The sequence below is a fragment of the Corylus avellana genome, chromosome ca4 (genome assembly GCF_901000735.1).
Source record: "Corylus avellana chromosome ca4, CavTom2PMs-1.0".
NCBI classification, from domain to species: Eukaryota; Viridiplantae; Streptophyta; class Magnoliopsida; order Fagales; family Betulaceae; genus Corylus; species Corylus avellana.
In genome coordinates this window covers 35,106,192-35,121,833 of record NC_081544.1, presented here as the reverse complement: position 1 = coordinate 35,121,833, position 15,642 = coordinate 35,106,192, and the positions used below count along the sequence as shown (strand labels likewise).

The 15,642-nt window shown below is 34.2% G+C and overlaps 2 protein-coding genes across 2 annotated transcripts; one reads left to right on the top strand and one right to left on the bottom strand.

Annotated features, from left to right (window-relative positions):
- Positions 1-255: 255 nt before the first annotated feature.
- On the top strand, positions 256-3,345 carry LOC132179576 (uncharacterized). The gene is made up of 2 exons (XM_059592317.1): positions 256-329; positions 456-3,345. Exon 2 carries the CDS (start codon positions 1,024-1,026, stop codon positions 2,461-2,463), a length of 1,440 nt encoding a protein of 479 aa, XP_059448300.1. The 5' UTR covers positions 256-329; positions 456-1,023; the 3' UTR covers positions 2,464-3,345.
- A 1,612-nt stretch (positions 3,346-4,957) lies between these two features.
- LOC132177396 (glyceraldehyde-3-phosphate dehydrogenase GAPC1, cytosolic-like) lies at positions 4,958-7,848 on the bottom strand. The gene is made up of 12 exons (XM_059589687.1): positions 7,738-7,848; positions 7,625-7,657; positions 7,434-7,534; positions 7,220-7,335; positions 7,035-7,134; positions 6,744-6,890; positions 6,583-6,643; positions 6,379-6,476; positions 6,078-6,220; positions 5,912-5,995; positions 5,367-5,456; positions 4,958-5,236 (listed from the first exon to the last, which is right to left on the bottom strand). Exons 1-12 carry the CDS (start codon positions 7,739-7,741, stop codon positions 5,191-5,193), a joined length of 1,023 nt encoding a protein of 340 aa, XP_059445670.1. The 5' UTR covers positions 7,742-7,848; the 3' UTR covers positions 4,958-5,190.
- Positions 7,849-15,642: the final 7,794 nt, after the last annotated feature.

Below are 15,642 nucleotides of genomic sequence, written 5' to 3'. Positions count from 1 at the left end.
CAAAGGCTATTATTGATGTGAACTGTTCCTCTGTCTCTGTCTTATCTATTTCTGTCTCAAAGAATGTGTGGCCAATGCAAACTCTTATAGTTGTGTTGTTTGCGAGGCTATTCAAGTGATTTTGAATACCGATCTTGCCGTCGGCTTTTGTTTATAACCCTTGATATCCGGTACCTTTTGGTGCAGGTGAATCTTTGTTGTAACCTTAAAACTCGATAATCAAGTCTGCATTGAATTCCACCTGACAATTTGGATCTCCCCTTTTTCTCTAAAGCTATTCTTTCGGAAGTTGCCGGTGCTGGAATTGTCTATAACAGTTTCAGACAGAGGTGCGTTTTATAGACTAGCATTTTCCTTTATATATTCAAATTTTTCTTTCAAACTTACATCGGTTTTCTGTCATGTAGTAATATGAGTCACTTTGGTTTTCAACTCTTTCGCTTGTCCATTAAAAGGACCAGAGCTACTACAGCCTTGTGGACTGCTTTGAGATATATTTCTAGTAAGCCATCACTAGGGTGGGGTGTTAATTGTCCAAGCTTGGAAGAATTAGGTCTTACTCCATTTCGGCTAGTTGGGCCTCTAGAAATCACTCGTTCCCCATTTATTGTGAATTCATATCTAGATGATACCAAAGACCCTATCCGTGATAAACTCATCAGTAGAAGGAGGAAATCGAGAAACGCATACATATATAATATACCAGAAGATCCGTGTCAGGAATTTTATGAAAGGTTTACAGATAGAAAATCATCACCTGATGTTCTGCAATACTATTTGGAGTTGTCTTGGCATCACTGTCCACAAACCACCCTCAAACACATTTGCCTATTGAGGAGAACTAGTCATTATAGAAAACGATGCAGAGAGAATTTCTATATAGCAGCTATATGGCTCCACCGGCACCATTCGTTAACATTAGCATACAATTTGAAGGCATTTGCTGAATGTGGGTGTTTGAAAGACTTGCTCGAAATTCTCTACCGGATTGTCAATGGCTCGCAAGTTCGGCACAACCAAATTATGGAGAGGAATAGAGCTATGATAGAGCGACGAGAGCGGTTGAGGGGAAATGGAGGGAAGAATGAAGTAATGCTGGAAAGGAATGTGACACATGTGAGAAAGGAGGACAAAATTATGATTGCAAAAAAGGCTATTGAGAGGTACAACTACGATCCAAAATACCGTTTATTACACATTCAGATTTCTAGACTTTTTGTTGAGCTACTTAAGGCCGATCTTGAGTATTTGATTTCCGGGCAACTAGCAAAAATCAGTTTGGCTTCGAAGTGGTGCCCTTCTCTTGACTCTTCTTACGATCGTTCAACTTTATTTTGTGAGAGTGTTGCTCGAAGGCTTTTTCCGTATGATTCTTGTCCTGAATATAGCGGGATTGATGAGGCTCACTATGCTTATAGAGTTCGAGATCGATTACGGAAAGAGGTTTTGGTTCCACTTCGCAGAGCCTTGGGGTTGGTAGAAATTTACACGAGCAGCAATCAATGGAACCTTATTCAATATGATCGAGTCACACCTCATGCCATGAAAATTTACAGGAGACTATTCTATAAACACGATCGCAATAGGTTTTTGCAGCACTTCCAAAATGTGTTGCACCTTCAAAGTGTTGAAGGCCCTAAAATGCCAAAAACCACTGCCAAAGAATTGCTTCCTTATGAGATAGTAAGCCTCTTTGATCATTTTTTTGATTCTAAATTATGTCTCTCTGATTATGATGGCGGTCATGAAGTTGCTGGGCTACAATGGAAAAGAATGATAGATAATTACTCTAGCAAAAAGAAGTTTGTAAACTGCATTACAATCGTTGATGATAATTATGTATATCGTGCAAGTTATTTTTGTAATGAAAGATTTTGCCTCGCGTTTCAACTTATGACATCTGAACTCTGTGGAAGCCCGTGGCGGGGAAAGGTCTTGACATACACTGTTAATCCTGAGTTTGTGGACATTAAAGGAGATGATCTTGGATCAAGGATACATTTTTTGAGATTTATGCCTTTCTATGAATCCTCACAACCCTCAAAAAAGTGTGAATACCCGAAGCTCGTACAATTCTTGGATAAAATTTTGGAAACTGCAAAAGATTTGAAATTGAGTAAGGAGAATATGATTGAAAGGGTTTTCATCTTTGATAGTTGTGTTATAAGAGGTCGTAATCCTTCTGAGTATTTTGACGATTGGGAGAAGAGTTATAGGACAATACGTGAAAAGTATGAAAGGAATGGATATGTGTTGCCAAAGATTGTGCGCTGGGATTTGTGTTACAATGATCTGGCGGTGAGCGTTGTTGGGAATGGGATCTTAGAAGTAGTATTGTCATCAGAGGCACATTTTAGAATTTTCTTGGAGAGTGATGGGATCTTAGATCCAACGGTTGAGGATGAGCCGAAGAAGAGCAAGATATGGAAGGAAGACTACCCAAAACTTGCGGTGTGTGATTAATTTTTGTCAATCAAGTGACACCAGTGCGTGATTTTTTTTCTTTTTTCTTCTTCTTTTTATATTCTTTTACAAAGATGGCATGTGTTATTTTATTATAAGTGCTGAGACAATTTAGAACATGAAGTTATTTGTCACTTATGCTTACTATGGATAGCCTTAAGCCATTTTTTATACCTTAGTGAGCTTAGTGCAAATAGGTATAACCACTTGGACTGGTTATAACTTCTTTATCTTCATTGTCTCCTCTTTTAGCTTCTTTCTTCTCTCGTTTCCCATAATTTTGCGTTGTGATTCATATGATTATTGTTTGTCCTACATAATCATAAAATTTCTGAGCCGCAATGGAAGAGAATGGTAGATGCCTTCTTTAAGCTAGGGAAATTTGAAAATAGAATTTCAGTCTATACTTTATGGGGTTTTGGTAGGGGAGGATCGTAGAAAAAGATTTTTCCATGTATTTGCATTGATGGCTTTTGAACCTTGTGCAATCCCATGGAAGGGAAAAGTCCTGACATACAGTGTTTATCCTCAACCGTTGGATCCAGGATACACTGTTTGTAATAAGAGACCCGAGCATCTCGAAATGCCCATTTACATTCAATACAATTCATTATTCTCAGCCCATTCAACCCTTTTCATTCTATTCCATTATTCCAATTCATAAACACCAAAAAAGAAAAGAAAATACATGACAATATTGAAGGAGGTGAACTTGGAGCCAAGCCCCAAGGTAAGAAGTGTTTTGAGAAATCCGCCATCCTACCGACGGTTGCCCAAGATTGATACTTGTGCACCCCCGGGATTAGTCGGAACGAAGCTCCTAATACCCGGTGCCAAATCAAAAAAAAAAAAAAATTGTAATTACTCGTTAATTTTTTTCTTTCACTAGTATATACACATGATTTTTGGCCAAAGGGATTTCTCTCCCTCGATGAAAAGTTTTGAGTGACTTTTTATCCTTGTAATTGGTGATTTTTCATCGGTAAAGGATGTGCAGAATTTTATTTTACGGATTTTTTGAAGAATTTGGTGTACTTAAAGTTGTTCTTAGTCTTTGACGCCGATTTGTGTAGTACCTTTGCTTAAGAAAAATAATATGAAAGCAAAGTAGAAATTAGAGAAAAATAATTAAAATAATAGAAATCAAACTAAATCATGGTATAAATAGATAGAGCACGGTGCGGCTCGTAAACGTTCGATTAAGAGATTGTTAAAGTTTTATGTTTTTACTCTTTAAATTTGAAATATGTATAATTTCATTCTATCTAGATTGGAATTCATTCAAATAAAAAGGAATTTCTACATGTCAATGACTCAATCACATGCGCATTTCATGGGATTACGAGGCTCTGTTAGTTTTTGCTCAAAGCATAAGACTATCTTTGGCGCTTAGATTTCCATTAGGACGTGGCATATATTCGTGCACAAACAGGGGGAAATAAGAGACAATTTGTTGTGAGAAAATAAAATTTAGGATCCTCAAAAAAAGCAAAAAAAGAAATTTTTTTAAAAAAAGAATAAAAATAACCCTAACGTTAAGATTTAACGTAGTTCGGTTTAACAACTCTACATTCACATGTAAAGACAACCAGATGAAATTCACTATAAAAAAATATAGTACAAAAAGTAGTAAAAAGAAAAACTACTCAAAGCTCCGATACACTCAAATATCGTTTATCTAATTTTGTAAGCCATAAACGGCAGTACGGCACTGTAAATTGTGATAAACTAAGTTGAAATTGCAATAAAGTCATGTTCAAGGGAAACACTCTCAATAAAATGAAAGGAGCAATTCTTTTTGATTTTGAATGAAATTATATCGAGTAAATTTCTTCCCATCTCAATTGTTATTTTCAAATTAAATGATGAAGATTTTGCCATACCAACATCTATCACTCCATTTAATAATTCATAACGTCAATTAGATCGAACAAAATCTTGGCCGTTTCCATTTAATAATTCTATATATTTCCTTCCTCGCCCAGTTATGATCCTCTTCAATTCATTCAAATATTCAATTAGTTATAATTAAAGAATATTTTTGTCATTTTACTGTTTGAGAAGACAAAAATTCTACATAAATATAATGAATAGGAGAGAATTCTAATTCCACCTTGTTATTGTAGTTGATTGCTGTTTCCTAGGTGAAAATAGTCATTTCTGCTTCTTTTTTTGTGTTCTTTTTCTAAAGCTCCAGGTTCTACGTCGTTAGGACTCTTTCTTGGTGGTGTTTTCTGCTTATGGGGCTATCTTTGAAAAACCATTTTCTTTTGTTTTCCGATTTCAATAAATAAATAAAACTTCAACAACACAATCATTTCCGTCCTTAACCAACCCAGAAGGCATTGAGAAATGGAGCCAGACACTTAACCCACGGTTCATGAGAGCAAGGCCGTGTGCCCTAATTGAATGAAATATGGGTTAGCAGCTAGAGCCTCAATCAAGCTTGCTTGAATTCCACATTCAATATGTTCTTATGCTTCGTTTCAAAATCTCAAGAAATAAAGTTCCAATATGCATTTACTTTTAACAAAAAAGAAAGGAAATTCCCTACAACTCCCAAACAAAATATCAAACGGGGACCAAAAGCCACCTAGATCAGCAGTTAAACAGAAAGATACCAATAAGACTCAAGTTTATTCCAAACTCCTAATGGAGTGCAGCCATATAACTAAACCGTAGACGCAAAAAACACATCGAAAGCAGCCTTGGATATTCCGTTTAGCTTCAACATACAGATGCGATGTGGGCAATCAAGTCAACCACACGAGTACTGTAGGAAAAAAGCACAAGAGAAAGGGTGTTAGAAATGAAGGGATCTATAAACCAAGTCAACAGGACAAAGATGCATTTATAGATTTCAAACACTAGCATGTAAAATACAGGGGAAAGCATAAGATTACCTGTAGCCCCACTCATTGTCATACCAAGAGACAAGTTTCACAAAGCCCTCATTCAATGCAATTCCAGCCTTTGCGTCAAAAATGCTAGACCTGAATAATGTATACGAGAACATGCTTAGAATGAAATGACCGTTTTATGACTTATTTCAACTTATGAAGATCTAACTAACTAATCTAAGCCAAGCCATTGACAACATACACATATGGATGCCAAATAATTGCTGAATACATAAATTTTGCCAATGCTTTCCAAGAAGACAAACAAAGACATAACAAAACCATATGTAAAACTTTTGAATTCAGTTAAAAAAATTTAAAACTTATTTAGAAAATAAAGGGACTCCAATGTAGAATCGGATTTACTGGCTCTACAAACCAAAAGTGTAACATGGTTATGGGTACAATTATGGCTTCATTTTCAAGTAAATATACAAACCATATGACAAAATTATTAAATTTCGATTGTAGCATATAAACAAGGATACTAGCAAAACATAAGCTAAGCCAACCAGCTTTAAGATATTATATTAAAAACAATAATATACCTGCTGTCACCAATAAAGTCGGTAGACACCACATCATCCTCGGTGTAACCCAAAATGCCCTTGAGCTTGCCCTCAGACTCCTCCCTGAGGATTGACAAATCAAAAAAGTTATATATTAGAATACTTGCTTCACGAAGTATGCTAAGAACAATACTCCAACACTCACTTAATAGCATCTTTTATCTCCTGATAGGTTGCCTTCTTCTCAAGCCTGACAGTGAGGTCAACAACTGAAACATCCACAGTGGGTACACGGAAAGACATTCCAGTCAATTTGCCATTAAGTGACGGAAGAACTTTTCCAACAGCCTATTTGAACACAAAAATAGGCAGCAATTAGACATGCTGCTAATTCGAGTAAAACTATAAAATCATGATGCAATACTTGTGCTATACAAATTACAGTAGACACTTAGGGACACACATTCAACAGCAAGCAAGATTGTAAATAAGAAGTAATTAACTACCTTTGCAGCTCCGGTGCTGCTGGGAATAATGTTGAAGGAAGCAGCTCTTCCACCCCTCCAGTCCTTGCTTGAGGGGCCATCAACAGTCTTCTGTGTGGCTGAATCACAAAACATAGCAACCGAAGATCACTACTACAAATCAAACCCATATCACAAAAAATAAGAGAAACCAAAACAACGATAATTATATGGCCAACAACTAACCGGTGATGGAGTGGACGGTGGTCATGAGACCCTCAACAATTCCAAACCTGTCATTAATAACCTGTGAAGAAATTTCATACAAAAAATTAATCACAACAATCACACAAAACATTCAACCAAGAGTTGTGGTCATAACCATATAAATTGATTTCCAAACAAACCTTAGCAAGAGGAGCAAGGCAGTTGGTAGTGCAGCTAGCATTGGAAACAATGTCAAGGTCGGGCTTGTACTCCTTTTCGTTCACACCCACAACAAACATGGGTGCATCTTTGCTGGGGGCAGAAATGATCACCTTCTTAGCACCACCCTGATCACCAAAACAATCGTAGTCAGCAAACTCCACGACAAAAAACCAATCGGATCAAACCCCGATTCGCATTCTATACATAAAAACAATTGAACAATACTCAAAAGCAAGAATCGATAACAACGAAAACGAAAAGAAGCAAACCTTCAAGTGGGCAGCAGCCTTTTCTTTGTCGGTGAAAACCCCAGTAGACTCGACGACGTAATCGGCTCCAGCCTGGGCCCATGGGATCTCTTCTGGGTTCCTGCAATCACCCCACAAAAAACGTCACCGTTTTGATTCTCAGCCTCCATTTCTCACACCCAAACCCCCATTTCTCACACCCTCACCTGAAGCCGAAAACTGAGACGGGCTTCTCGCCGAAGAGAAGGGTTTTGGAGTCCTTGACCTTCACGTCAGTGTGCTTCCAGTGCCCGTGAACGGTGTCGTATTTGAACATATATGTCTGTACCACAATTATTACCGAATAAGGACTCATTATTTGACCCTAATTTTCACAGATCCAAATTTTCACAAACAATACGAACGGTAATTTTTTTTTACCATGTAGTCAGTGGTGATGAAGGGATCGTTAACAGCGACGAGCTCAACATCGTTTCTCTGAAGAATAACCCTGGCAACCAAACGACCAATCCTTCCGAACCCTACATATTCAAACAGAAGTATCGGAAAATGATCCCAAAAAAAGCAGTAACAAACAAAAAAACATTAAAGTTTGAATCGGATAAAATTACCGTTGATTCCGATCTTGATCTTCTTGTGCGAGGCTGTCAAAACAAACAACAAGATCAAAAAAAGAGAGAGAAATGAATTGCATCGAAATGAAGAAAAATAAAACAAAGATTACCCATGATGATGATTGGAGGAGATAGCGCCGGAATGAGCGTATAGATTGGAACTGAGAACGTAAGAGAGACAGAGATTGAACGCAGATTGACAGTGAAACGGGCGGTTGTATTTAAAGGGAAAGGCTCTGAAACGTCAAACGAGTTGGTTGGGCTTGTCACGTGTCACGTGAGTGGTTTATTTCGTTTTTCCTTGGGCAAAAAGAAAGTTGCTTTTAATTCCTGAATGAGCCGCTGATTTAAAAATGGTAGGTCACGCGCGGATTCGGGAATCGGGGCTCAGGATTCGTTGCTTTGGGAGCAAGTTGGTCGCACTTGCCTTGTATGAGCGTGGGAATCAAATCTGTTCTAGATTTGGAATATTCGGACCATTAGGCGGTGATCCGTCCGTGGACATGGCAAATTTTGAATTGGATTGGTAGAGGGTGGGAATTGGGAAAGTCAAAGGCGAAAACTTCGGCTCTGTACCAATGGGCCGGGACCGCAGAAGACTAGAGACTGTGGCTTGACAATCCCTACGAGCTCATGTGGGCGTGACCACTGGTTAAAAACTTGGGAAGTGAGTAGCGGTGATTGGAAAACATTTTGACGTTTTTACTACGCCAAAAATAATTTCTAAATATATTTTTCAATCCCATTCCCTTCCAACGCTTTATGCGGCTAAATTAAAAAAAATAAATAAAAATAATAATTCATGTAATATTATTACGTTAATTATTAATCTTCTTTGTCCGCTTCAAATTATATATTTTCAACGATGGCTTTTATGAAAGAATGATTAGACCTTGTTGGCCTTTTACGGTTTTACCCATACACATGGGTTTTTCCATTGCTCAAAATTGTTTCAAGAAAAGCAGCTCATCAATTTATGTTAAATATATAAAAAAAAAAAAAAAAAAAAAAAAACTAATAATAATAAAAATATTTATTTAATTTATATTTTAAGGAATAGACAACATGTAAAATATTTTAATTGAAATTAAAAATAAAATGAAGAGTCAAAATTTATAATACCATGTTAACAATATATACACAATTGTTTAACAGATAAATATCTTTGTTGTTTGTTCTTTATTCTAGTATTATTTTAGACAATCATTTTCTTGTTTCAGCATCAGATTCCCGGAATATTGCATGCACCAAAATATTAACAATAAAAGCACACATAAACATCACATTATAAAGTTGACCTTTCAAGCGTGGAGCTTTGCCACCTTATAATATTTGATCTAATTTAATCGTGCTACCTACCCTACGATTCCAGAGATAAATTATAATGGCCGTTATTTGCTAATTTAATCGTGCTACCTACCCTACTATTCCAGAGATAAATTATAATGGCCGTTATTTGCTAGTATATATATAGTTTATGTATGTATGGACCGTGTATATAGGGCCAGCATGATACATGAAGTTATGCTCTCACGTTAATAATTAATTAATCAAAGCTCACATGATGTCGCATGTGTTCATCCCAGCCTTGATATATTTTGATCAAATTGTGTCGGACCGGACTACAAAAATTACTTCAAACTTTAATAAAAATAATTCAAATAACGAATCTGAGAAAGCATGCATGAAACCCGAAGATAGTAGTGTGATCCAATATTGCTAGTGAGTAGTGAGTCATTAAAATATTATTTTAGATATAAAGTTTTTATTAATCATAATTATGTAATTAGATATACCCTCAAAGAACTATGTAGGGTAAAATAAGAGTTTGAGTCAAACGCAGGTTGCATAGAACTTGACGCTAGTTTATTTTAAGTTTACACCCACTTTATATATAAAGAGAAATTTTATGGACATTAATTTTTTTATTAAAAAAAAAGTATTCAATTAATATGAAACTCATTGATTGATACTCATAACATTTAATTTCTTCTTTTAAAAAAAAAAAAAGAAAAAGAAAAAAAAGTAAAACAAAGAGAGTAGGCATTGCCCGGATTTAGCTTTGTTTGGTTTTATATTGTTAAAAAGTGCAATTTTAAAAATAATAATTTTAAAATATGTTTGGTAAAAAAAAAACTATAAAACCAAACATATAAAACTATAAAACCTCATTCGTAATATAAAACTATAAAACCAAACATATTCCATATAGAAAACATCAATATAGAAAAGATGTTTTTTATAAAATAATTTTAAAATATTTTAAAATATGTTTTTTTATATTACATATAGAAAACATCAATATAGAAAATATGGGAAAATTCCATGAATATGTTTGGTTTCATAGTTTTATAAAGATGTACATCTTACTTTTTTTTTTTTTTTTTGATGGGAAAATCCATGAAAAGATGGGAAAACCAAAAACATGTTTGGTTTTATAGTTTTATATTATAATTTTTTAAAATTAAGTATTTGATAAAATCATGATTTGGCATGTAAAATCATAATTTATTTTTTAAAATATTGTGTTTTCAACCTTCTTAATTGCATGCAAACGCATTTTCAAAGGAGATATTTCTATAATTTTGTTTTAAAAAATGCTTGTACAAAATCATAGGTGAAAGACCTTCAAGGTAACGACCTACACCCCCACTGCTTTTGGTTTTAGTTAATTTTACTATGATAGCTTCTATAAATAGTAAATATCTTCATTTATTAAGAAATAAAACCAAAATCGAAAAAAATTCATTATTTATCAATAAATCTAATTGTTTTCACATCTTTCTGATAAAAGAAAACAAGTATAAAGTGGTAACACCGATTTCTACATACAACTTTCTAGATCATCACTAGGGTTGGAATCATATTCTATTGGGTAATTTCTAGTTTTTTATTTTTTTGAGCGGGTTAAATTCTAGCTTGGTTATACCATATGGAAAGGGCAACCAAAACTAAAAAAAAAAAAAAAAAAGAAGAAGAAGAAGGCAAAATTTACTGAATTTTGCATTAACCCCATTCCTAAAACAAGCCAAAAGACTTTTTAAGATTAATTGACTCCTACAGCTTCTAATAATTTTAGTTATATATTAATAATAAAAAGGTAAATTCAATTAGCCGCAGCTAATTTGAGGCAGTAGGTCTCTTAGGATTTGTGTGTCTTTTCCATCCATCCAAACTTCAAAGTCAAAAGCGTATATTTTCTCTTTGTACCATTATTTTCAAAATGAATATACTCGGAGATCTTTTTATTCAACATGCAATTATGATGCACGTATTATATAAGAATTCTACAAATGATCTTCCAGAACATTCGGGAAGCACATGGCAACATTTTGTTATTTTTCTTTTTTTTTTTTAGCTACTTGAATATTTGCAAAATGGGAATCCGTTTCTTTCCTGTTCAATTTCTAAACGTGCAGTTGGTGCCATATCAGCAATTTTGTAAAACCGCTTTAAAAGAATATTTTTTTATTAAAATCTAAAAAATAAAAATCTCACAAAATAAATTTTCTAGACTGGAACGCAGATCAAGTTACTTCTCACCCCTCCTCATGGCAAGAAATATGACTCAATTGGTGCGAGATTGAGGATGGTCCAAGAAACGGTGGCATATGATGTTATGGGCCTAATTGGTTTGCGAATTAGGATAGGAGAGACATGCCTTTGCCTGTTTTAAAGAAAGACTGAAATTTTATTTCATAATTTCCCTTGCCTTAAAGAAGCATCTACCATTCTCTTCCATTGCTGCTCAGCAATTTCATGATTAAGGCTTTCCATAGTAAGCATACGTGACAAATAACCATCTCGATTATAAAATAATACTGCCGGAGTTGTTAAAAAATATGTATATATGAAAAAAAAAATCACGCATTTGTGTCATTTGATTAACAAAAATTAATCACACAATACAAGTTTTGGTTAGTCTTCCTTCCATGTCTTGCGCTTTAATGCAACTGGTACCCAATTGGCATGAAAGTTGTGTCTCTCACAATAACTCCAATTCCGCTCAAGTCGACATAAGGCTTGAGGGAGGCGTGAGAGTTAATGGTGTCACCCATGAAAGCTTTTTCCCAGTTTACATTTAGTAAAGTCTTAGTAATGACACTTCCAAAGTAAGTACTGCAACTCTTAAGATTTAATGTGAGTTAATTTTTTGCCAAAAGACAAAATTGGTCTAACTGCAGAGCATATGCATTTGGGGCCACTTGAGTATGAAAATGCGGCACTCTCTCCTAAGGTAATAGGGCTTGTCATCATTTTTTTTTTTAAACTATTATTTTGTTTGCTGTACTTAAATTTTAACCACTAGGGCTTTAATTCCTTACTATCGTTTAGTCGGGCGGTGCTTGAAGTGGTGCACAAAATGTAACCATTATTGGCTTTGAAAACAAGTTTCTTGCGAAAATATATTTGATCCGTATTTACTCATTAATCTCTATGTTTAAATATTTAATAAAATTCAATTCACTTTTTCAGTCCTAGAGAAAATACCAAAACAAAACTTTTTGGGCGAGAGTGAACAAGCAAATTTTGTTTGTCAGGTAGTTTGTGCTCCTTGATTGTTGTTTTCATTTATTTATAATACATTTTTTGAAATTTAAAGTTTGTAAACAGAACGTTGATTATGGGAATTATGCAGGTTGAAGGTGAGCTCTATCAACAGATATAGGAGAAGGGGAGGGATATAGTACAGAGAAGGCAGTTTGTTGCTTTTTAACTTTGCAAACTTCTCTCAATGCTAACTTTTTGGTGTACTCAATCTGTTAAGAATACTTGTGTTTATTTTTTGTGGTCTGTTTGCTTTTCAATTTTGCATTCTCTCAATGCCAATTTTTTTGGTTTCCTGAAACTGTTAGGATACTTGTATTTATTTTAGGTGGTTTGTTGCTTTTTAATTTTGCAACCTCTCAATGCCAACTTTCTTTTTGGTTTCATGAAATTGTTGGGATACTTGTGTTTATTTTAGGTGGTTTATTGCTTTTTAATTTTGTAACGTCTCAATGCCAACTTTTTGGTTTCTGTTTGGAATACTTCTCTACACAGATTATTCTTTGGCAACATTTTATTTTATTTTTTGAAATTGTTTTGAAAACTAATTTTGAAGAAGTGTAGAACTATTTTAACATCGGTAGAAGAAAGAATTCTTACCCGTTATTGGAATCATCCACCAATTCTTGGTAAAATAAATAAAAATTCAAGACAACTAAATCGAGCCCCGTAATCAAATCAAGATATCCCTCTACCCTAAGGTAATAGGGCATTAGGGCTTGACATCATATATATATATATAAAGTAAAGGGAAAATTATATTTTACCTCTCAAAGTTTGAGACGATTTGCAATTCGACCTCTAAAGTTTCAAAAAAAAAAAAAATTCAGGGTGGCCGTAGCCACCCCTTTGGCCATCTAGCCATTTTTGCACCCCCAAATTTTTTTATTTTTTTTTTAGATAAAAATAACAAATAAAAAGTATGGGCAATATGGGAATTTTGAGATAATATTGGTCGAATTGCAAAATTTTGGAACTTTGGGGGTGGATTGCCAAAATTGAAACTTTTGAGGTCGAATTGCAAATCATCCCAAACTTTAGGAGGTAAAATGTAATTTTCCCTAAAGTAAAATAGGATTTTGGTTTGCACTAAACTAGAGTATTTTGTTTGTTGTACTTAGATTTTAATCACAAGGGCTTTAATTCCTTACTCTTGTTTATTCGGGCGGCACTTGGAGTGGTACACAAAAGGTAACAATTATTGGCTTTAAAAATAAGTTTCTTACAAAAATATATTTGATCCGTATTTACTTATTAATCTCTAAAACTGTTGGGAATATTTTTATTTAAATGTGATTCTTAAAATTAATATCTTTTTATTATGAAATTTTTCAAGGGAAATCATATATAAAATCCTTAGGTAAACGCGCTTTTATTAAAAACTCTCTGGGTATTTTTTTTTTGGAAATTTAGTCACTGGGTCACTTGAAACTACCAGAAAACTTCCTACCGTCAATTTTTGTTAACTTCCGTTAGTCCACTCAAAACTCACTGTTTTATCTGATTAAAATATTATTATTTTTATTAATTTAATTTTAAAAATTAAATCTTTTAAAAAAAATAATAAAAAAATTGAAGGTGGCCAAGGGTGGCCTGTATACGACAATAGGGTAGCTTAGGGTGGCTGTGGCCACCCATGGAGTGGAGGGTGCTGAGGCCACCCCAAACAGGGGTCGCGGCCACCCATTGGGGTTTAGCATGGTGAAGAGAGGTGGCCTGACCACCCAGTGAGAAACCACCACAGAGGGTGAACTGGCCTTGTGAGGAGTTGGGAATTGTGCAGTGAGCACTTCAAAATTTTATTTATTTATTTTTTTTAAAGATTTAATTTTTTAAATTAAATTAATTAAAAAATAATATTTTAATCAGATAAAACGGTGAGTTTTAAGTGGACTAACGGAAGTTAACAAAAATTGTCGGTAGGGACTTTTCTAGTAGTTTCGAGTGACCTAGGGACTAAATTTCCCAAAAAAAAATATCCAGGGAGTTTTTAATAAAAGCGCGTTTACCTAAGAATTTTATATATGATTTCCCAATTTTCAGTTACAAAATTTATCGATTATAAAAAAAATATTAGTATGAGATCTGAGATCTCAATATGTCTCAAAATCTCAAGATACTGAGATCTCGAGATATGATAGGAGACTATATGCAGTTATTACCAAGCGGTCAATTGTTGTCATTGGACGATTGTAAAATATATATATATATATATATATATATATATACTTTTTGCGGTAGAGAATTGACTATAAAATTTTTTTAATGAGTCAATAGCATAGATGAAATTACTGACATTTATTAATTCTATCAATATTAGGAATTAACTGCCATATTAGAATCTAAGAGTTTCTCAGGTAAATTTTCTAAAGCCACAAATCAATGGGCTTACTATATTAATTAGAAACTAATTACATATTTTGGCATAAATATATGCAAGTGCTAAGATCTTACGGTACGAAAACTGGTGGCAACCAGCTGTCATGGGCAAGATCATCATGAACTCTGACGCATCTCTCAAGCTTGAGGACAAATTGAACCGTGTTGGAGTTGGAGTTGGAATTGTTGCCAGAAACATAGGGAGCATGCCAATTGGGTGGCAGTTACATTGGTTTAATATTACTGGTCCTTTGGTAGGCGACCATATTTTAATGTCAGAGGTGTTTGCAATGTTTAAAAATGTTGATCTAGCGAAAGAAAAGGGATATCCAATGGTTTCTTTCCAAACATATTCGCTTTCTGTTAAAAAGATACTAGACTATCGGTACCAAAAGATGATACCAATAGATGTAAACATGTACCTGGATCAAGCACATAATATCATTAATGGTAAACGTTAGAGTTACGATTTTGTTCACCGACAAAGTAACATGCCAGCCTAGCCCAGCACAACCTCCAGCAACCCAGCCCTAACACGCTAAACCCTAAAGATTTAGTAAGTTCTCAAAGAGAACCCTACAGCCCATACTCTGAAGCAAATTCTTAAATATAAGGCGTTTCCCCTTTTTCAATCTAAGAACCCTACTGCAGCTCCATTTGGCACCATCAACGAGCACTTATTTTAGGTATGAAATGATCACTTGATTCTCTCCTGTGGTTTCTTTATCTGTGGATTTGTTTTTCTAGTTCTATTGAGTTTATTTTAAGTTTACACCCGCTTTATATATAAAAATAAATTTTATGGACATTAATTTTTTTAATAAAAAAAAAATAAGTATTCAATTAATATGAAACTCATTGATTGATACTCGTAACATTTAATTTCTTCTTAAAAATAAAAAATAAAATAAAAAAGTATAACAAAGAGAGTAGGCATTGCCCTGATTTAGCTTTGTTTGGTTCTATATTTTTAAAACGTACAATTTCAAAAATAATTATTTTAAAATATGTGATTTAAAATTATAAATTTTTTTTTTGAAAATTAAGTGTTTGATAAAAGCATGATTTGGCATGTAAAATCATAGTTT